General features: G+C 26.8%; 2 protein-coding genes across 3 annotated transcripts; both read left to right on the plus strand.

Annotated features, from left to right (window-relative positions):
• The first annotated feature begins 188 nt into the window (after positions 1 to 188).
• LOC129987415 (anaphase-promoting complex subunit 13-like) lies at positions 189 to 6,816 on the plus strand. 2 transcript variants are annotated; one of them, XM_056095390.1, is made up of 3 exons: positions 189 to 311; positions 3,052 to 3,120; positions 6,512 to 6,816. In XM_056095390.1, the coding sequence occupies exons 2-3, from the start codon at positions 3,104 to 3,106 to the stop codon at positions 6,735 to 6,737; spliced, it is 243 nt and encodes an 80-aa protein (XP_055951365.1). In that variant the 5' UTR covers positions 189 to 311; positions 3,052 to 3,103; the 3' UTR covers positions 6,738 to 6,816. The 2 variants fall into 2 exon arrangements, with proteins under 2 accessions (XP_055951365.1, XP_055951366.1); XM_056095391.1 differs by lacking the exon at positions 189 to 311 and adding an exon at positions 2,528 to 2,544.
• A 2,497-nt stretch (positions 6,817 to 9,313) lies between these two features.
• Positions 9,314 to 21,649, plus strand: LOC129988746 (lachesin-like). Its single transcript, XM_056097014.1, has 7 exons — positions 9,314 to 9,451; positions 10,203 to 10,312; positions 13,015 to 13,140; positions 14,274 to 14,373; positions 15,550 to 15,822; positions 19,109 to 19,399; positions 21,258 to 21,649. The coding sequence occupies exons 1-7, from the start codon at positions 9,394 to 9,396 to the stop codon at positions 21,401 to 21,403; spliced, it is 1,104 nt and encodes a 367-aa protein (XP_055952989.1). The 5' UTR covers positions 9,314 to 9,393; the 3' UTR covers positions 21,404 to 21,649.
• The last annotated feature ends 570 nt before the right edge of the window (positions 21,650 to 22,219 follow it).

Here is a 22,219-nt window from a genome sequence, read left to right on the forward strand (position 1 = left end):
AAAATAAAAGGAATAATTATAATTTTAAATAAATTCACCAATTTTGTTATGTCTTTTAAATGTTGTAATCTCACGATAAAATTAAAAACTATTTAAATCATTGAATAGATTAATATCGATTTGTGATTTTAAATTAAAACAATTCCTTTCGTAGAAAGTAAATTTGTTTTCTATCTGTTTTGTGACAGCTCAACTTAATGATTCCGTTGCTAACGGAATAAATATGAATTAAAGAAATTTTACAAATATTTTGTAATTTATTGTACTGCCCTTTCTTATCTTTTGCGTATCCTCAAGAAATACAAATCAGTGTAAGTGAGGGAGCTATTTAATTTATACAAAGTTGGATTTCTAATAGTTTTTTTTAAAATTATATATCTATTCCTGGCATCTTTCATTGTTGTATTTCTATAAAATTGTAATAGCTGAAATTACTATTAAAAAGTAAAGGATAATGAAATTATCAATTAAAAATGTCTAAACTGTGACGGCTCTTTATAACTTACTGACTGAACAAAATTAATATAGAAATATATTTCATTCATGTTTTTGTATTAAGTGTGCACATTTAAATGCATAGCTGAGTGTGGGGAAAAGAGTCTTTACCGTGTTTAGTTTTGCCAAACAATGGTACTTTTCCTTCTTTAATACAAAAATTGGTAGTGAGCTGTATGTTTGAATTACAAATCTGATAGAAGTCATTAAGCAGCTTTTATTAATAACGTGTGCAAATTAGTTATTTTTCACAATTTAAAGGAATTGCAAATTGTTTTACCTTATTATAAAATTGTTGGTTTCAGTAATTTCGAGCAGTATTTTATTTGTTGTGGATATTTAATTTACTTTTGACAAATCAAATTAATCTCTGAAAAAGCATTTTTCAAATATTATTTTTCTTCTAAATTCTGCATTTGTCATGTCTATATGCTGCTTTTATACAAGTATATTGCAAAAATAATGTAATTTATAACTGTGGGGTTAATATATAGCCATTTTTAATAGCTTTAATATATACATATTTTTTCCCGAAAATTTACTAAATAGCTTTATTATTATTTACATTTTGTTGGTGTACACAAAAAAAATTATCAATTTTATCTTGCATATGAGCTGATTTGTATCAGATTAAAAAAAAAAGGAAATTCATTCAGTTTGTTGATTACAAATTTAGTTTTTTAATCCCTGTAATTATTTTATATATGTTAAAATATATTTAACTATTAGGAAAGAAAATATATTTCCCCATTAGGGAGATTAATGTGCAGTGAACAGAACATCTACAGTACTCACAAAATATCATTGCTTTAATGTCTAACCATTTGATGCATAAAAATATTTTCTTAGAGGAATTATGAATATTAAGTTTTTCATTAGAGATTTAATTGAAAATGAGCACAACCAAAATTCCTAACAAACTAGATGGTTACCAAAGTCTGTTGGTATCTGTAACAGAAAGCATATGAAAAACTAGTGTTATTTGTCCAAATTAAGTCTAGATTTATCACTTTACGTTGGTCAGAATCAGTCTTCCTGAAAATTGCTGTGATTAAGCCATTTTGCCTATGAAAATATATATACAAGATTAAAGTGCAGGATAAAATATCCTCTTTAGTTTGTATTATTAAGTGTAAAAGTTCCAAAATGTGAAATAAAAAAAAAGCTACCCTTGCTTGGCCTTCATGTATTACTGTGTGTGTATATGTGATTACTTTACTCATTATTAGCCCTAATTGACTTGATATCAATCTGGAAGAAAACTCAAAGAAATTCTCCTGCTATGGGGATTTTGATTTTTTTTAAAAAGTTAAATGCCTTTTTCTTCTTTTCAAGAAGCAGAAGATAAGTTCTGTGATTTCCCTTGAATGTCTGTGAAATCTGTTCTTTTTTATCCTCATGAGAAAATAATCTACCCTTTTGACATGAGGTGACTGAATAAAACAGAACAGAATTATAAAATGATCTAAACCCTGATAAAAAGAAAAAGCAATAATTTAATTAAGAAGAGTGAGATCCTAACTGCTTGCTAATGTAACAGTTGTATTAGTTCATAAGAGAAGGAAAAAATATTGTTTATGGAGTATCTATATTAGCTCTAAGGAAAATATAATAGGAGTTAATAACAAGGTAAGTGAAATTTTTAAGAATTTCAAAGATAGGTCAGGTTTTTTAGATAATGAATTACATTTTGAAGGGTTTGTAAATGTGCTATTATGAAAACAATTAAAATGCTATGAAGGTAATTATTTTCATAAGATTTTTAAAGAATTTATTTTAAGTTTGAATGTAATTCTAATTTACAAACAGTTGTTTAAACGTTAATTTTTTTTTTTTTTTTTTTTTTTTTTAAGATTAGATCTGCCACTAGGGTTAAATTTGGTCATAATCCAGCTGTCAGTAGGACTGGCGAATTTTAATTCCCCTTACGTTTTCTGACTTGATTAATTGATAAATATTGCATTTCATTTTTATATCAAACCAATAATACAGCATTTGAAATAAATTCAATTTTGACTTTGCTGATCAAAAACAAATAAATAATGATTTGTAAGTATTTTTATTTTATTTCTTTGCATGTTTTGAAATAGTAGAATTATCCAATAAGAAAGTGAATTTTAATGACTCACTTTCATTATTAAATTCATTATTATGTTTATTATTAAATTGGTTTAATGATTATTAATTTTGAACTTTTTGTAATATTCTTGAAGTAAAAAGTAAAGTTTTTTTAATAGAATACACAATATTTTCATATTGACAAAATTATCCTATCAATTGAATAGTGAAAGTAAAACATTTGAAAAAATTTTCTTAGTAAATTATCTTTTATGTGAGATAATAATATTTGCTTATTAAATGCAAATACTTCTTATTTTAATATTTAAATTTTGTAAAAACTGCAAGATTAGTATTTGATTATTTAATTGAAGAAACTTTCTATTTTCCCCCCTAATTTTTCCAGATTTATTAAAGTATAGGAAAAGCAAATTAATTTCTTAATTCCAAGATAAAACTTGCATTAAAGTTTTGTTCATTTATTATTGCCTTTTTCAGACATACATATCACAGAAACTATCTAATAAAAAGCAGTCAAATTACACCTGTAATGTATTTTTGCAGAAGGTAAGAAAATTGAAGTTCAGCTTATGTTATTCAACAGATTGTTTTAAATAGTCTTTGGAATATTGTAATCATTTTTAATGCGATGAACATATTGCTTTCTAGATAAATATAACACTTTCTATTAAAAATAATAAACTCTTGAAATTTGGAGAGGGAAATACTGAGAAAATTAATATGCCTTGAGTTATCTTGCATGTTTTTGTTGTGTTTCAGTTGTATATTTGTTTTGCCATTATTAAATATTTTTTTATAAATATATATTTATACTTTATAAGATTTTCTTTTCTTTCTTTCTTTTTTGTGTGTGTATGTTTGTGCATGTAGCAAAATTTCCTGATTATTGAATATACTAATATTAAATAACAATCAAGAAAAAAAATTGTTTTAGTTTAAGTTTATTTGTTTAATTGTGTATTCTATACTTGAATTTATGTTTCTTCTAATTATTTTGATATTGTGTAAAACTCTGTAATTTATCAGTTTGTGCACAACATGATTTATTCATTTTATTTATGATAAAAATACAGTGGGTTACAATGAATTGTGGCCTTAAACAATGGAAATACTTCTCAATAAATTAAATCATTATCTTTCATAAATAATGACGTAAATTTAAACTTTACATATATAATTCTTACATTCTTTGTTTCCAGCACATTACTATGGTGCTTAATTTCTGTGATCTTAAATCACATGAATTAATTTTTAATTAAATATTAACTTTATCATTATTTATTATTCTTCATTAAATTAATATGGTTTATGTTCTTCTAATTTAAATTTTGCACCATTCATTCTCCTCATTTACAATATTTTCCTTTACACTGTTTACTCCTTAAAGTACTTTATATTTATATAACTTTTTCCATCAACTGCTATTTCTGGTTGGGAATTTATCTTTGACATTCCACATGAAATGCAAAACGATTATTTCCCATTGTAACTTTCTTTATCATATTTTATAAATCAAAACTCTTTTCCTAAACAGTAAACCATAATGTTTTTTTTTTTTTTTTTTTTTTTTTTTTAACTTGAAGAAATTTGCCTTTATTTTGAGAAAAAGTTTGTTACCAAATAAAACAGTTATTTTGAATCCAAACCCAACCATTTCATTAATTTCTTAAATTATTGTACCATTATCGATTATGATTTTGTTCTGAACGACACTAAAATTTTTTGCTCCTCCATATTCCTATTTGCCTTCCATACACATAAGAGGTATTCTTTCTGAACTCTGATTGATCTTTTCCTACCTTCAGGTAATGCAAAGGAATTTGCCGCATGTTTACCCTAACCATTTGATAAATTTGAGCATAAGTTTAAAACGAAAAAAGTTATTTCCAGAGATGTTGATATTAATACCATTTAAGCCGGAATCGACAGCGATCAAAGCTGTAAGCAGAAGCTAATGAACTGCATTGAGAAGATTGCTGCACGGACAACCAAGGGAGATGGAGTTATTGGCTATGAGCATTTATTGGAGAATTTCAGCGATATTCTCTGTATTTCTAAAACTGATCTCTCATCTTTACCTACCTCTTCTGTTAATTCAATTGAAGTTCTCATCGATCTCATCAAAGAAATTGATCAAAATGCTGAAGGAATATTTAAAGACGTTTCTAAAATCGTAATAATTTCGCGTGGCGAAATAAGCAACTCAGATGAGAAAAGTGGATTCCAGGTGCAGAAGAAAGAAGTCTTAAAAAATGATAGTTTCTAAGAATAAATGAAAAATCGTTAATAGCTTCCAATCTAACAGCCAGGTACCGATACATTTGTCATTCCAAAAATACCCCCAGTTATGAAGAAACTGCCTAACTTAACAGATCATCATAGAGAATCAATAAGGTTCATCACATCAGCTGTAACATAAAACCAGTATGAAAATTTGATCACCTCTTTTGCAAAACTGACAACGGCCGTAAGACTATTACCAAATATCTAATGAAATAGTAGTTCGAATAATACGTGATTGCTGAAGAAGAAAAAGCTGAAGAAAGCCTCGGAAGGCTGAGAAACCGACGAAAGACGTTATAAAAGAATTCCCTGTAGCTTCCCGAAAGAAGAAATTAAAAAAAAAAAAAAACTTAAGATGGATTTAGATTAGCGATGGTCAATCAACTTTGACAATTTAAAACTAAGAAACCATTACTGATTTACCAAACATACTTAAAAATTTAGCCAGCATTTATGATCTTGAAATCATCAGCTATATGATCGTTGAGATTGATAAATGTGTAAGGAAGACGGTGCTTTTGCCAAAAATTTGTTTATTACAGCTCTGGCTGCAAATTAAAAATTCGACGTGTTCTGTGTGCTGAGAATCATCAGTTCAGTGGATGCTCAAATAAAAAATAGAAAATTTTGAGAGAGAAAAAATAATACCCAAATTGCGGAGAACCTCACACTTTTTTTTAGGGTCTGCACAAAATTTTCGAAATTACAGCTCCCAGGGACTAAAGAAAAATCATTCGTCTCACTTTTCAAGAAGCAAGAAGAAAAATCAAAAGAAAAGATCAAAACGTAAGATCGCCAAGAGATGTCACGCCCAAATGACAATTTATTATTTCCCTGATAAAATCGTATAAATTGAAGAATCGACTAAATTTTTTCAATTGATCTAGGAACTGAAATGATCCTGATACACTCCCATCATTTAAAGAATCTTGTAAAAAAATGAAGGATACTAAAGAAGTCGTCACAAAACTCTTCATTTTTACTGAAGAGCTTGTTGATCACCCTTAACTAAAGATCTGAGACTACATTGCTAGATCAGTCAGAGAAATTTGTCCAACCTTTATCCTTTTAGTAACCTTCTAATTCTATGCAATTTCCTCCTTTTTCTCGACCCTCTTAATTTACTCTTTAAAATCAAAATTTTGCTGTGTTCCATAACTGCTAATCATATGCTCAAGTTTATTACTAGAATCCATTTTCGTCATGTAATAGAAACATTGTCATGGAACAGAGATTATAAGCTTTACGCCTGAGCTTCTCCTACAAACGTCCAACAGGTGTATTAGAAAATTACACATTTTAAAAACCTCTCAGATTTTTGAAGATGATATTTTATATACCATCTTTTTTAAAGGCCAATTCAGGGTATATATATAAGTATAATCCTGATTTCTGTAGTCTCTTTGTTTAGAATGGTTCCAACATCAAATTTTTATTCTAATTTATATTGAATCTCTCCTTTGCACTAAATTTAATGAATACTGTTCATCAAACTTAAGAAGAAAATGGCTATCCCATTGGTCGAGTTTGATTCTTTTTTCTGATGTACAAAAACTACTAAGTAACATTAGTAAACTTATTAGTTTAGTAAGTAGTAGTTTAGTAAGCTTTTCATCTTTTATTCAAAGATTGAATGGTATGTATTTATTTCTAGGATGGATAGCAATGTTAGTCGAAATGGGAGACTCATTGACATTGTTGACGGTGCATGGCGTGATGAGAAGCTCCCTGATGAATCCATAGCCGTTCCTGCTGCGGAACTCCCAGATCCTGAGCCAGATAATGGAAATCCCCAAGAGACTCTTCGTGAGCAAGAGCAAAAGTGGACAGATTTGGCCTTGAATAAGATACACAGAATAACTCCTACAATTCCTCTGTAATAATTTAGTTGTGTATCTTGCATCAGTTCTTTACAATTATTAAGAATCATTTGTAAATATAAAAGCACCATTGAAAGTTCTTTTGGTATGTGTCATTTGAATAAATATCATAAACTCGCATACTCTCCGATAAAGGTGAATTTGTATTTTTGCTCAACCGATTGAAACCAAAATTGGTTACAGATTTACAATTGTAGTCACGAAATCACATATCAAATTTGATTACACCGATAGATGTTCAACCATTTGATAATTTTGATTATTATATATATATATATATTTACACTTTAGCTACTAAATTTATGTTCCGAATTTTATCCTTCTAGTTCTCTTCATTTAGTATTATCGTATAAACATATATTCAAACACGCAGACAGAAAAACCTCTGAATATATTTTGCTCAAAATTTCATAAAAATCTGTAAATTTGGTGTAAAGACTGCATAACAAATTTCATCCGTCTAGCTCAAAGCGTTTTTGAATTATTTTTACCATAACGAGACATTTCCAAAAATGTTTTCGAACTCGGGAAGGTTTAAAACATGGAGATTCGTCAAAATCTGTTGTTCGAATTATTGTCGATTACAATACTTTCTCTATACTTCGTATATAACAAAATAATAATCGTATTTGAATGAATTTATAAGCATTCAAATGGCTACATTCTATTTACATAAAACGCTAAGATATATGGCACAGATTGCTGTTATTACTTATTTTTGAATGGTTATAATCGACTGTAAACAAAGCATGATACAAATTTTTAAGAAAGCTTCTGAGAACTTTTTTTACAGCTGCATTTAATTTAACTCTTCGCTTAACTAATTAATGAAGCTGCAAAATATTATTTGAAATTTTCGGCTATGATTTAAGAGAATGTAAAAGATGTTACAAACAAGCAAGAAACCAAATTTAATAAAGTGCGAAAATAGGCTTATCAGATGGGTAATCGCAATGACTTGTCCGATCTGTCCAATGGAAGCTCTCGAAAGAAATCTGTGATTGGATTGAAAAGTGAACGGACCGGTTATTGGAATTATCGTATCGTATCATTGAATTGTATATCACTGAAATTTATCGCAGCGGTGATTTCACCGGAAAGTGCGAAGTCACCGCTCCACTTTACGGGAGTGACCGATATTCGTATTTGATGATGCACTATTCCATACAGATCATTTTTATTGCTCTTGACATGATTGACTTTGATTACATGTACTCTGTTTACTGCTGGCGCCATCTATTGGTAGAATATAGAACTAAAGCAAACATTTTAAAGAAATGACATATATTTTTAACTCATCTTTTCCAGAAAATGGTTCACTCTAAGAAATAAATTAAATAAATAGTTTTGAGAAAAAAAATAAAATTTAAGAAGTAAGCTGAAACAGATAAATTAATTCAATCACATGTTAATTAAATTAGTAAATTAAGTATTAATTACAATTAATAAATTTTATATTTAATATTAAGTAATAATTTTTAATTAATAATATGATTGAAATAACAGATATTTGGAACGCATATTTAAAAATAACAATAGCAATATTATTTGTTATTCAAAAAATCGTGGATTATGCATCTCTAATCGATTGCTACTTTCCATTGAAGTCACCGCTCCGGCAAATTTCAGTAATATCGTATCGATTGTTACTTTCTATCGTGATCCAAAAACTGTAATCGAAATATCATCAGTAAAATCGTATCAAGGATTTGAATCACACCCTTCTTTGAAAAGTATTGATCACTTGTATTTGTGACTTTTTGATATTGGTTACGTAATAACCGCTCTGAAAATATTTGTCATCCCTAGTTGTAGTCACAAAATCACTTGTTAAGTTACCGTGTTGACATATTTCTGAAAGTAGAGACCGACAGACGTTCAACCCTTTGTTGGATTTGGTTTAAAATTTGACTCTACAGATGTTAAACCTGTGTATCGAATTTTATCCATCTCTGTCCTTTTGTAATTATCGTGTTTATGTATATTCGAACAGCCGGACAAACAGATTTCGTCAGAACGGATTTTTCTCAAAATATGATAGAAATCTGCAAATTTGGTATACAAATTGTACATCAAATTTCATTTGTCTAACTCGAAACGTTTTTTAATTATCTTTGTCACAGACAGACTGACATTTTTCAGATATGTGTTTTTCGAACTTTAGCAACATGGGAGCTAAGCATATATCATTAAAAAAATGAAAAATACTTATTTAATTAATAGTGTGATTGAAATAACAGTTATTTGGAACAAATATTTAAAAGTAACAATTGTAAAAATATTTGTTACTAAACAAATCGTGAATTATGCATCTTTAAACAGGAATGGGATTTTATTTATGAATGTTCAAATCCATGCCATCGACCATCCATCATGCATCGCTTGAGTATTTCATATGAGAAAAGCTCCATTAAATATTAAATCTGCGCGAATGTTGCCCAGAAGACGTGGGGAGTAAGAAAATAAAAGAGAAAGAGAGAGAGAGAGAGAGAGAGAGAAAAAAAAAAAAATAATCGGGAAATGAAACCAGTCGTTCGATTTTAGTAACTGTGACTTTATCGACAAAGCGCAATGTTGTAAAACAAAATTTTGTTTACATTATTTTCTGCTATTGGAGTTAAATTTTTTTTCGAGTGGTTATAGTATTATTTAAGTTATGAAAATATTTAGATATTTATTTTGTTCAATCGTTATTGGACTTAACTATGATATAGGTAAATTTTGAATATCTTTTAAAGAATACTAACATTTCTTATTGCTATGGGTGTGGTTAATGTTACCGTTTTAGTATACCACCTGTGTTACATTTTAATCCTTTTCTCTTTGATGTTTCACATATTAGAATTAAATACTTTAAAATCATAAAATAATATCATGTAATATTTTAATGCAGCATTTAGTTTAGTCATAATTTACACGATGTTGTCGATAATTATAGTTTTGTGGAAATCGATAGTATTTTTAAATACTATATGAAAGCAGAGATATTTGATATAAAATGAGCGTTTACATTAAAATAGCAGTCAGTGGTTAGTCGTGTAGTAACATGAAATATTATTTATATAAATGACTAATAATTAAATTACATTTTTAGTCATTTTTTCTTATTCTACATCATTTATATTGTATTAGTTCCTACAGAAATTAATTATTTGTGTTTCTCGTAATTTGAGTGGAAGTTCAAACAATTTTGAAGAAATTTGCTTTTTAGATTTTGAACCTTTACGCTAACGACTTTCTTGTGTGTATATGGAGAGGGGATAAGATATTTTTGGGGTTAAAATAACTCAATAAGAGTAAAACTCAATTGCATTGAGTTTGATTTTTGAAATATAGTTTGTGTTCTAAATACAAAAATTTCTAATCTGTATATTTTGTACAAAATATCTTGCTTTAAATAAATCCCTAAATTGCTTACTTTAAAGTTGTCTTAATATATGTTTTCATAAATATATTTCATTTCAGTGCTTGGACAACAAAATCCATCTATATCATATATAACAAAGGAACAGTATGCCAATATTGGTGATACAATTGATCTTCATTGTTCAGTGCATTATGCCTCTCAGTTTCCTGTAAGAATTTTTTATATTTAATTTTTTTAATTTATTAATGCAAAGTATTCAAATATGTATATTTTCTTTAACTTATGAAAATGAGCACATTATTTAGTTGAATAATTAACATGCATTTTTTAAATTTTAAAATTATATTAATAAATTGCAAAAAATTATTAAAATTAATATCTACTTGTATTAATTTATTTACTGATATTGGTTTGATTCTTTTAAATCTTTTGTAACCTAGCAAAATATTCTTTGCTATAAATAGATTGTATTCAGTATTGAAATACAATGAAAAAAATACTGATCACCATTGTAGTTTAAACATTAAAATCTGTGTATTAATGTTATTATAATGTATTAGCCTCTTTTGCATGATCATGTGGGGAGAAACTTTTAAGCACTTCATGTTTGTTGAATAGATACAAATGAACTAATTTGTGTTAACAGGCATCTATTGTTTAGTTTGATATCACGACTTCCTTTTCCAAGGATTCTTCTGTGCTTCATGCCAAACAAGTAATCTGAATATGCATTATTTTGTAAGCAGCTGGGAATTTGTATTTCCCTACAATTGCCATCAAAAGATGCTTTCCCAGCTTCTCGAAGTATAAAAGAAAAGCGGTTTCTATAGGTTCATATAACTCCACAATCAGAAATTGAAATTGTAACATGTATTTTAATAGTACAGATTTTGACAGGCTTTTATTCTTTCATATAACGTGCCCTTTCTTTCTTTTTTTTTTTGGATACAGAAATCTTTAATAGGTTTATAATATAAGGGTTATATTATGCACATATGTATCAAGTTAAACAATGGAGACAAATAGCTATGAGTGTATAGATTTTTTTCAGAATATTAAAAAGCAGAATCTGATGTAATTAGTGCTTTATTGTAACTGAAATAAAAGAAGTTGGTGTAAATTTCATTCCTAGCATTTAAATTGATTTTTGACTTTGTTCTGTGTAGCTGTGAATTTTCAATATGCAAGATCAAATTAGTAAATTTTAATATGATATCTAGTGTTATAGATCAAGTTTAAAATTACAACCAAGATTTATATTTAATCAAGTTTGGTTATTCTTATTTCTGTGCATTTGCTGAATTTTTGGGTAGATTTTAAAGTGGAATCAACTGGTTATTATATAATAATGTGGTTTGCCTTTGGAAAAAACATAAACTTAGGTCTGCAAACCTACAAATACTGTAAACTTTGTTTAAACATTTTTAGTTTAAATGTTGGTATTAGTTGTCTTCAGAGCTACTGCTCCAGAAGAGAAACTCCTTTGCTTTTTTTCTTTTGACTATTAAACCTATCTTAATTTTTCCATATTGTCTAATTAAAACTGTCTTGACTTTCTTTTTTATTTTTATAATATTTCTGGATTTAGATCCAGATTTTATAATCTGGAAATTAAACTTCCAAAAAACTTTTACTACAGTAGATTGTTTTACCTTCTAAGTAGCCACTTTTTCCTCATATTGTCAAATATTGTTGTTTAACTGAATAGAGAATTGTAGTTTCATTACTCTAAAGCTGTAAACCTTTTCTATAATTCTAATATAATTATCTGCAAATTATTTTTGACATAAAATGTTACCCATACCATACACCATATATTGTCAAATGTTACATTTCTTATTCTCATTTAGTTTTATAATATAGTAACAAGGTTCTACAATCTTTTAAATTAAATTTGCTCTAAGATTTTGTCATGTTTGTTTAATAGCTTGACTTTAAAACTTCTGCACACTTTATGTCTCCCATATTTTGTTTACTTATTTTTGACTAAGTAGAAAAAGAATAATTAAGTCACAGAAGAATTAGTGAAATATTGCTGAAATTTTATCTTTATATCATAGTTGTACATTATGCTCTTATTTCAATTTCTATTACTTTAATAAGAATGGAATTGGGTGTTAAAGTAAATTTGATCAAATATTTTCTTCCACTTACATAATTGATTGAGAATGAATTTTTTTTTCATACATTTCACTTGCTATGTATACATATACTAATTGTTTTCAATCCAGCAAAATATGTTTTAATGAATGTTATTAATTCTTTGATAGGTTACTGAATCATAGTTCCTCCACTTCATTATTCTTTGACTCTCCTTCTTAATCACCATCTTGAGGCACTGATTATCATAAACATAACAAAAATAGGATTGTTCAAAGTTGCAAATAAGAGCCAATTCCTTTTGAAAAGGAACTAGAGGGGCCGAAACCTTTGTTTATGGTGAAAAGGAAAGGGAAGGGGGGGGGAGTATCTCCTTGAACAATTTTCAAATAACTGTAGAAAAATGATATTTTATATGGGATCTGTTCTCAGGCAAAATTGACTTAGGAAGCTTCATTATAAATAATTGATTATTTGGAGAGTTAATTAAAGGAGTAAAAATAAAGTCATACAAAAGTTTTAATTAAGAATTTAAACTCGGATATTCATTGAAATATTGATAGTTTAATATATAATACTGGTAATCTCTAATTAATCATGATGCAAAATTGTAAAATTTAGGAGAAGAAAAACTTTATTTCTCAATTTTTTTTATGTGGATACATATAGTCTAATCATTATTAATGCAAACAATAGATTGTTTAATTATTCTTGTCTATGTGATTATTAAAGCATTATTTTATAAAAATTATATTAAAATTTTTACTTTTTTACTCTTCTGTATTCTGATGTATTATTTCCTTATTGAAGGTCTTATGGGTGAAAATAGATGACAAAGGTCATACCTCGATTATTTCAAGTGGAAGTTCACAAATTATTCCTGATCAACGTTATTCCATTCGTCATGATGAAGCCAGCAGTACTTATACTTTACAGGTAATATATTTGTATCTATTGCAAATGATATTTATGGTTCCAAGGCTTTATTATTTTTGTTCATATATATAGAATTGATTTGACTTGATAAGGCTGTCTATTCAAATGAACTTATTTTGTCCTAGACATTGAAAAATATTAAATTATTCATATACCCTCAATAGAAATATTGATAGTAATAAAAATATTGCATAAAAATTATGACTTTCACTTTTTAAGTAATTATTATAGTTGCCGGATTAAAAGAATTTGTAATGTATTTCTGTTTCTTGGAAACATATGTCAACAAGTGTCAGCTTTTTTTACTTCTCTGATCACTGTGTTTATTCAAAATTGGTTAAATTTTAAGAAATGCACTTTTTTTTTTTAAAATTCACCTTATGGCTGGCTGTGAAGGAATTTTTACAAAAGTAAATTTGAAATTTTCTGAACAGGTATTGTACCTAAAAATTTAATTCATCCCCATCCCCTTAACCTTGATTTACCATTAAGAAATTGTAGCTGGCCATAAGATTTATAATTTCTGTGTGCATTTGCCATTTCCTTAATACTAAATGCTGGATGATAAACAAAACTTTAAAGCAATGGTCTAACATGGTTTGCTTTTATTGGTGGAAAATGTATATTAAATAATCATCTATCAATCAATAAAGAAAATAGCTTGTAAAAACTTGCCTTTTTAAACAGTAGGACCTAATTCTAAGTAGAGTTATATAAATGAATTTTAGAGTTATAAAATGTTAGCAGTTGCGTTTGTAGATTTTTTTCATTTAGACTAACCAAAAATAATTTGAAAAAAACTTTTATTTAAAATTCTGTAATTAAGTACATTTAATTTGGTCTCTTTATTTATGTATCATTAATTATTGCTTAATTTTTTATTTTGTTTTTCTATTTATGTTGCTACTTGAGGTTATTTATGTTACTTGAAGTTGTAAATTTAATTCAATAGTTTTATTATCAAAATGAGATCACAATTAGAAAGGTTGATGTGTAAGAGAAGTTAAAGGGTAAAGGTCAAAGTAATATTAAATACAAATAAAAAGCATTTAAAATCTAAAAATATCAATTATTTTTATTTTTAAATTGCAGTGAGATACTATCTAATTGCTCTTTTACTTTCTGTTTTCTAGATTACTAAAGTGCAAAAAGTTGATACTGGGTTATATCAGTGTCAAGTCATTATTGGTTCAACTAGCAAGCTAACTGAAGATTCTTGGGTTTATGTCAGAAGTAAGATTTTCACACACACACATCTCTATCTCTATCTATCTATGACTAGTTCCAATATATTTCGTCTTGTGTATGTATAATTCCAAAATATTTTTAAGGAGAAAGGGGGGGGGGATTAGTAAATTTTCTTTATAATTTTTTAAGAAATGCACAAGTTTAATAACACTTTCCTTATTATAATTCCTTATCAAACATGTTTATCTAATAATTCTTCTATGAAAAAAGATTGAATAGAAAGATATTAGCTAAATATAACATTATCTGTAGGATTTAGTTGCCAATTTCTTTTAATATTAACTGCTGGAAGATACATCAACTTTTTAAAAGATATTTGGAATTTTAAACCATCTGCATTTTATTTATAACTTTAGATTGACATAATATTCCACTAAACTTCATGTGAAGAATAATACCAAGAGTTACAATTCCATGATCTCATTGTTCTGTAGGTGTACTTTCATAATCATTTATACATATAGTTATTTTTATATGCATTTGTCAAAAGTCTCACCTAATGAATTGTGTTGGATTTTACGAATAATTTTTTTTAAAAATATAAATTCAGAAAGTAAAGTATGGCAGCATTAAATAATTACTGAATATAGTTCCTTTCTTTATTTTTCTACATAGTTTTGAAATATGTCTAATAATTCTTTACTGTATAGTACTTTATTTCAGCATATGCTTTACATATTCAAATTTTTTATTGTCTTTTATTTTCAAAATTTCTTAATGTTAATTTTACTATGTGGTAAATTTTCAAGGTAATAAATGTGGATTATGGAATTTTAAAACTAAATGAAAGCTATTAGTTAATTCTAACTTTATTATCAAAAAATATGCTAGATTTGAAACTTTCTTCTGAAGCATTATAATGTTTTAACAGGTAAGCACAAAAACCCAATTTTTTGTCAAAAAAAAAAAAAAAACATTGCATTAATATTTTTCAATGTTGATGCAGAAGTTTTCTAATTTCCATACAAATCTTTGTGAATGAATAGACATAATTTAAATGTTTTCTTTGCCTATTAATATAACATTGAGCTTTTATACTTTTAAAAATTTAATATTTTAGTAGAAAGTAAAATTATATATTGCCATTCAGATATTAATTAAATAATTTTTTTAGTAATAAAATGAACTGGAAATTTACCAGATATGTTTTTCCCTTTCCAGTTCCACCTGTAATATTGGACAATAGTACCCAGACTGTTCAGACTACTTCTGGTGCAAAAGTATTTTTGCAGTGCTATGCTATTGGTTACCCTGAGCCTAAAGTTTCATGGAGGCGAGAGAATAATGATATTTTGCCTACTGGAGGTGTTGTGTACCGTGGGAATATTTTAGCCATACATAACATTAGTAAACATGACCGTGGAACATATTATTGCATTGCAGACAATGGTGTAGGTAAGGGAGCTCGAAGGCATGTTGGAGTAGAAGTTGAGTGTAAGTTGCAGAATTAATTTCTCTTATTTTATAATTAAAATAAACTATCATTTTCTTTTTTTTTAATAATCTGTTTATCTTTGATTACTTAATTCCTACAATTAATAAATATTCCCTGAATGTAGGTATAAATATTTTTAATAAAAATATATGAATGAGTTATGCTAAATTTTTTAATATAAATTAAAAACAATAAGTTCTTTACTTGTTCAGTCATATATGAATCAATAGAAATTATTAATAAAACTGTCAGAATTAATATTTGTAGTTATTTGTATATTAATGGTAACTATCTTCCTAGTCTGTCTATACCATTATTAAAGATGAACATGTTTGTGTTGGCCCTCTACAAGCCAGATTGTTTGACTTACAGCTTCCAAATTTAGCACATATATACTTTGGAAAATGGAAATGTGTATCTCTGAGCACATTTTTTTGAAATTTTAGTTTGAAATTTAATTTAGTTTTAGTTAATTTTAAATGATTAAAACTTCAGCTGAATTTTTTTTTTTTATTGTGACAATTTTCAAAAATATTGTGAATATTATGAATTTTATATTGTTTCAAACTTTAAAAATTGTCTTTTTAATGATATTAATTTAAGTAATGCAAATTTTCACTGAATTTTTGTCAATTTCTTTTATTAAAAAAATTGCTTAATTTTTAGCAATAGTTTGTTGCTCTGAAGCTCAAAATGTTTCAATTCTTTAATCAACTATTTGATCATATTATTTTCTATCATTGTTGAAAGCTTAGGAAGAAGGATTCTGTTTAAAATCTGTGTAGCTTACATGTTGTATAAAAAATAAAATTAAGTTATAATACTGGGAAATTTAGAATGATGAATCATACATTTGATGAACTATTTAGTTAGATGAACCATACATTTACATTTTTTGTAGCACCATGATGCCACCATGGATTCACATACACAATAAGTGGAGTATTAGTAAGATAATTAAAGTGACACATCGTTATTGTCTGGAAGTTTCATGGTATCACAAATATAGTTATATCTAAATGATTTAACTGAAAATAAAAATCAATATTTCCATTGAACTAGCTGGTCATCAAAGTTAACTAGAATAATTTAGCTGAATGTATGTGTGTTTGTTCATGATCTATAAGTCAAATCATTTGACCCAGAGCTATCAAAATTGGTGCATATATACTTTAGAAATGAAAATATATACCTTGGATCAATTTTTTGGAAATTTTAATAATTTAATTATTTGAATTTTTATAGAATTAAAAATGAAGCAAAATTTTGGTATCTTCCAATGATAATATTTTAAAGTATTACTGTACAAAAATGATTTTTACATCATCTTGAAATTTAAAAAAAATTATCTTTTTGATGCATCAATTTTTTAACATATAAATTAAATTTCTATAAATTAATTTTTAATGAATTTTGAAAATATTTTAAGCATATTTCCCAACAATTTATATGACATAAAATAAAAATAAAATGTAATTTGTATGAGCACTTTGCACTTGCATGTGAAAAATGAATTTTTCTCAATGTCTTACCAACACTTTAACAAAAGCTCAAATTAAATGATTATTTTTATTGTAAACTAAACCGAGAAAAGTGTAATTTATATATATATATATATATATATATATATATATATATATATATATATATATATATATATATATATTAAAAAATTAGTATTAAGCATATGCATTCATAGGATAAAATGAAAAATATGAGAAATTACATAAATTACTACTATATTTGCTATGTACATAAGATGTCAATACTTCAATGAATGATTTTTGTTTTCTGTAATCATATTTTTAAAAACCATGTTTTGTTTCACCATGTTTTAAGTGTTTTGTTTCGAAAGGGTTTTTTGTATTATTTGATGACTTTAGCTTCAATGTAAAGTTCATATTTTATGGAAACTGATAGAAAATTAGAGAAACAGTACAATGCAAAGAGCAGCATAAAGCATCTATAGTATTATGAGTTATATGACTGTAAAAATTTGAAGCTTAGATATGTTGCTCAAGTAGCTATATAGAAATCAAGTTTTATGAAATGTTTAATTGAAAATTTTAGCTAGCATTATCCTGGTGAACTAGGTGGTTTCCAAAGGTTGCTAATACTAAATATTTTCCAGTGTAACAGACTTCATATATTGATGGAAGATATCATATCAATTCCTCTGTTTTGCGTATATTTATTCTATATATATGTAAGAAAAAGAAAAATGTATATATCTAGGTAGCTTGTTATGTACTGATTCAATAAGAACTGTTAAACTTATCATGTGGAATAAAATTCTTAAAATCATTGAGCTCAAACTGTAAAGGAATCATTGAAATGATATCTGATATACCAACTAGGTGCTTTAAAAATTTGAAAGTGCTAAAATGTGACAATTAAGATATACAGTTAGAATTTACAACAATTTTATTTGAAGGTGAATTATTGTATTATTATATTAAAAGATAGATATTATATGAAAAGATGCTTATAATATGAAATGAAAACAAAGCAAAAATATGACAAAACAACTTTAACTTTGCTAAAAGAGTGTAAGTCATAGATGCAACTAAATAGCAAAGCTAGTTTAATATTTTAACTAGAGGCAAAAGAGGAATTGTTACAAATTGTTTGCTTTTTTTGAAAATGGATTAAAATTAGTGAAATTTATATTTAATAAAAAAAATTGGTGTTGCTGAAAAGGTTTTTAATTTTAAGATGGCACAAGGATTGTTTTTGTTTTTTATGTTCTAAAGTTGTGGTAGGAAGTAACATAGCATTTTTTTTTTTGGTCCCTATTTTATCTTCTTTATGGAAGGAAGGGGGAATAACTTTTTTATAGTGTCTAATTTTGTTTGAATTTATCAAGGGTGGGGAATTGTATTGCATTCAAACAGACATTCTAACACCAATTCAAAAAAATGAAAAGTGAAAAGAAATTGATGATCAAATTTCAAAATGTAAATTTACTTGCTTGTATAATTGTGAAAAACAAAAATATACTTTTCTAGAAATATTTGTTATCTGGATTTAAAATAAAATTTTAATTCACTTTCTGCCTCAATTTCTCCTTATAATTGATTAGAAGTAAAATTGTTTTCAGTGTTTTTTAATTATTTTTATTGCATTATAATTTTTTTTACAAGTTTGTAGAAATAATATATATTTGTACAAAGTATTTAGGTTTTTCAACAGACAATAAAATATGTACAATTTATTTGGATGCATACATTTTGTCAGTATTCAAGTTTTTGGTATGCATAGATGCTTACATTTATTTCCTTGTAGTTGCTCCTGTAGTATACATTCCTAAAGCTAGATACAGGCAAGCCTTGGGATATGATATGGATTTGTATTGCCAAGTTGAAGCTTATCCTGAACCATCCATTCTTTGGTTAAAAGACCAGCATCAGATATTTGATAATCAGCGTGAACATTTTATCACTACATTTAGTTCAGAATCTGGTTTTCTTGAGACAAAACTGCGAGTTGCTGAAATTGAAGAAGATGATTATGGTGTTTACACTTGTAAAGCTATAAACAAACTTGGACATGATCAGAAGTACATTACACTTGAAGGTAAATATTGATCAATAATTTTTATTTCGTTATTATCATTGTTGCATTTCTAATCAATTTCTCTGCTTTAACATTGTGATATTTTATATAAAATTTGTTCACTTTGTCTCCAGTTTCATCACATCTGTATGCTTATTGGATTTCTTTATTTTGGAGTTTTCTGTCAGAAGGTCAATTAATGATTTAAAAGCAAATTATAGATTTTATTTTTTGGGTTTAATAAAAGAATTGGGCTATTTTTATTATATAATAAAATTAAAAGGCACTTTTTTTACTTGTATCTTTCTAAAAATCTTTTTAATGTGATACTGTCTTCAATTACTGCTATTATTTTACTGACTAAGTCTTATTTTAATAATTTTTTTAATTTTATAATATGTGAATTTCAAACTGAAATATTGAATTTTTATGATATTAGCAACTGAATATCTTTTTAATTAAGAAAACCACAAGTTTTAACAGTTAATGTAGTTGTTTGAATATTCAGAAATATATATGGATTTTTTTTTAAGCTGAATGATAAATGTTGATATGGTGGTATCATTCATGAGAGATGGCTGCCTGATGAGCATGATTCTTTTACTACTGAATAAACGAAATTCAACTATGGTTTTTAAGGAATTGCTTATTAACTAAACATCACTTAAGATAGATTTTTTGAGGAAATTTAATTAATTTGTAGTGAGATTTAAAAAAAAATCAAGGTAACGACAAAATATTGATTTATTACTACTTTTATGTGTTAGATCAATAACTTGGATCAATTATTGATCCATGTTATGTGCTTAAATGTGCTTGGCTTCTTTGTGTGCCATGATATTTCCCTAAATTTCTTAAATAGAAGGTTCAGTAATAAGAGTGTTTCTGAACTCCATATAAGATCTTGGAGGAAAGTTAGAAAACATATGAATCACATAGGAAAGCAAAACATCAGTTGAAATCAGAATCACATAGGGAAGCAGGGTCCCAAAAGCATAGGTGTCACTGTAGGCAAGATCAACATGCATGGTTTTCTTATTGTTGCCAGTACCTGAGTGAGTGATCATAAATTATTTTCACCAGCAGTGAATTAGCTGATATTCACTTTTTCGGCAATTCATGCAAGATAGGTATTAATCTTGCATGAATGCTGATGGATAGAATTTTGTACACCTCCTCTTCCAACTATTGCATTATTTTTTTATGTAATAAAACACTTAGTGTTGTTTTGTGTATTATGTCCTAGCTTTGTCTTTATGCCTCTTTATCTCCTGAGAATAGCATTTGGGACCTTGTTTTTTTATGTAATTTGGATTTCTATTCATGTTTTCTACCTATATTCCAAGTTTGTACATGGAGTTTCAGTAATACCTTGTACACTGATGATTCAGCGAACAAAACAAAGTCAAACCAGAAAATTATGCATGCAACTGTTAGGATCTTGATCCAGAAAATGTTCTTTTGGTGTCTTGAAATTGATTATTCCTTGTTTATTCTATTTTTTATGTTCTGTTGTTCTTGTGTTCGTCATGCTATTCCTGAGAATCTTATTCCTCTGTAAATCTCTTTTGCAGTGGTGTCAGCATGTAGCAATAAGTTCTTTTTCCCTACAAATTATGTCCAGAATATAACACATTTTCTATGCTGTTTCTGTGAGGCATTCTTTATTCAAATGTAAAAATATTTTGTATGCATGTCACTTATCTAATTTTTGTATTGAATTTTATTAATTTTTTACTATGGTTAACTTGAAATCAATTCTCTCCCCCCTTCAAAAAACAGGTTTTTAATAGTAGAAATTATTATATTAGAATTATTTCAATCCTTTTTTTATGATATTAGTTGTTTTATTATATTCGCAAATTGTTTATTTTTGCAGAATCCTACCAAATAGAATGTCCACCTGTGTGTGGCCTCACTGGTACAAGTTCCAACTTCCACAGTCATTCCATTTTAATGATCTCATGCAGTCTTACATTTAGTGTAATTTTCATGATTAGTAAGAATTTCAGAAATATTTTATAAAGAAACACATTTTTATACATTTATATATATTGTGTTTGGTGAGCATACTTTAAAATATGACTCTTTTATGAGAGGTTTGGAGCAATATATATTTTAAAAGGAAACTGGTGTATGCTTATTCTGCTGTAAATACATTTCACCATCTCTCTATGAAAGTATATTTTTAATTTTTTAATATAATGTTTTATGAAGGCTAGGCTTCAGTTCCTGGATATAATATTTATTAACAGCCATTTGTTTAAAAATTTTTATATTCAGTCAAGAATCTCATTTCAGATTTTTGGTATTCTGCCTTTACATATAAGAATACTTTAAAAAAAGATTTTTGTTTGTTATTTTGTTGAGTAATTTTTTTTACTATATATTCTATAAACATTATATAAAAGAATTAATATGTTATGGTTATTTCATATGAATGAAAATTTTATTCCCTTTACATTATATGCTGTACTAAGAGTTATTTTATTAAAAAACTTTCAATCAGGTTTTAAAATAACCATATTTTTTGCATGCTTTTATTTTATGTTGATATTTAATATGCACCAAAATATTTATCAGATCGAAGAAAAAGTCAGTGCATTCCATTTAATGATTTATATTAGCTCTTAATTTTTTTATTTAGTTTTTAATCCTGTTGAATTATGTAAAAAAAGTGAATGATTTTTAAATGAGAAAATATTTGTGTTAGAATTTACACATTCCTCTTATTAGATTCAAATTTCTGGACTGTTGTTTTAAAGAATTTAACTTAGTGAGACATATGTAACATACTATATTTTACTTTTTAAAATGTGTTACATATATGTAATTGTATAT

The sequence above is a fragment of the Argiope bruennichi genome, chromosome 10 (assembly GCF_947563725.1).
Source record: "Argiope bruennichi chromosome 10, qqArgBrue1.1, whole genome shotgun sequence".
NCBI lineage: Eukaryota > Metazoa > Arthropoda > Arachnida > Araneae > Araneidae > Argiope > Argiope bruennichi.

Coding starts and splice junctions, on each gene's coding strand:
- LOC129988746 (XM_056097014.1), top strand. CDS start 9,394: ATGAAAATATTTAGATATTTATTTTGTTCAATCGTTATTGGACTTAAC. Junction 13,141..14,273: donor GCAGTACTTATACTTTACAG/GTAATATATTTG, acceptor TCTGTTTTCTAG/ATTACTAAAGTGCAAAAAGT. Junction 19,400..21,257: donor GAAGTACATTACACTTGAAG/GTAAATATTGAT, acceptor TTATTTTTGCAG/AATCCTACCAAATAGAATGT.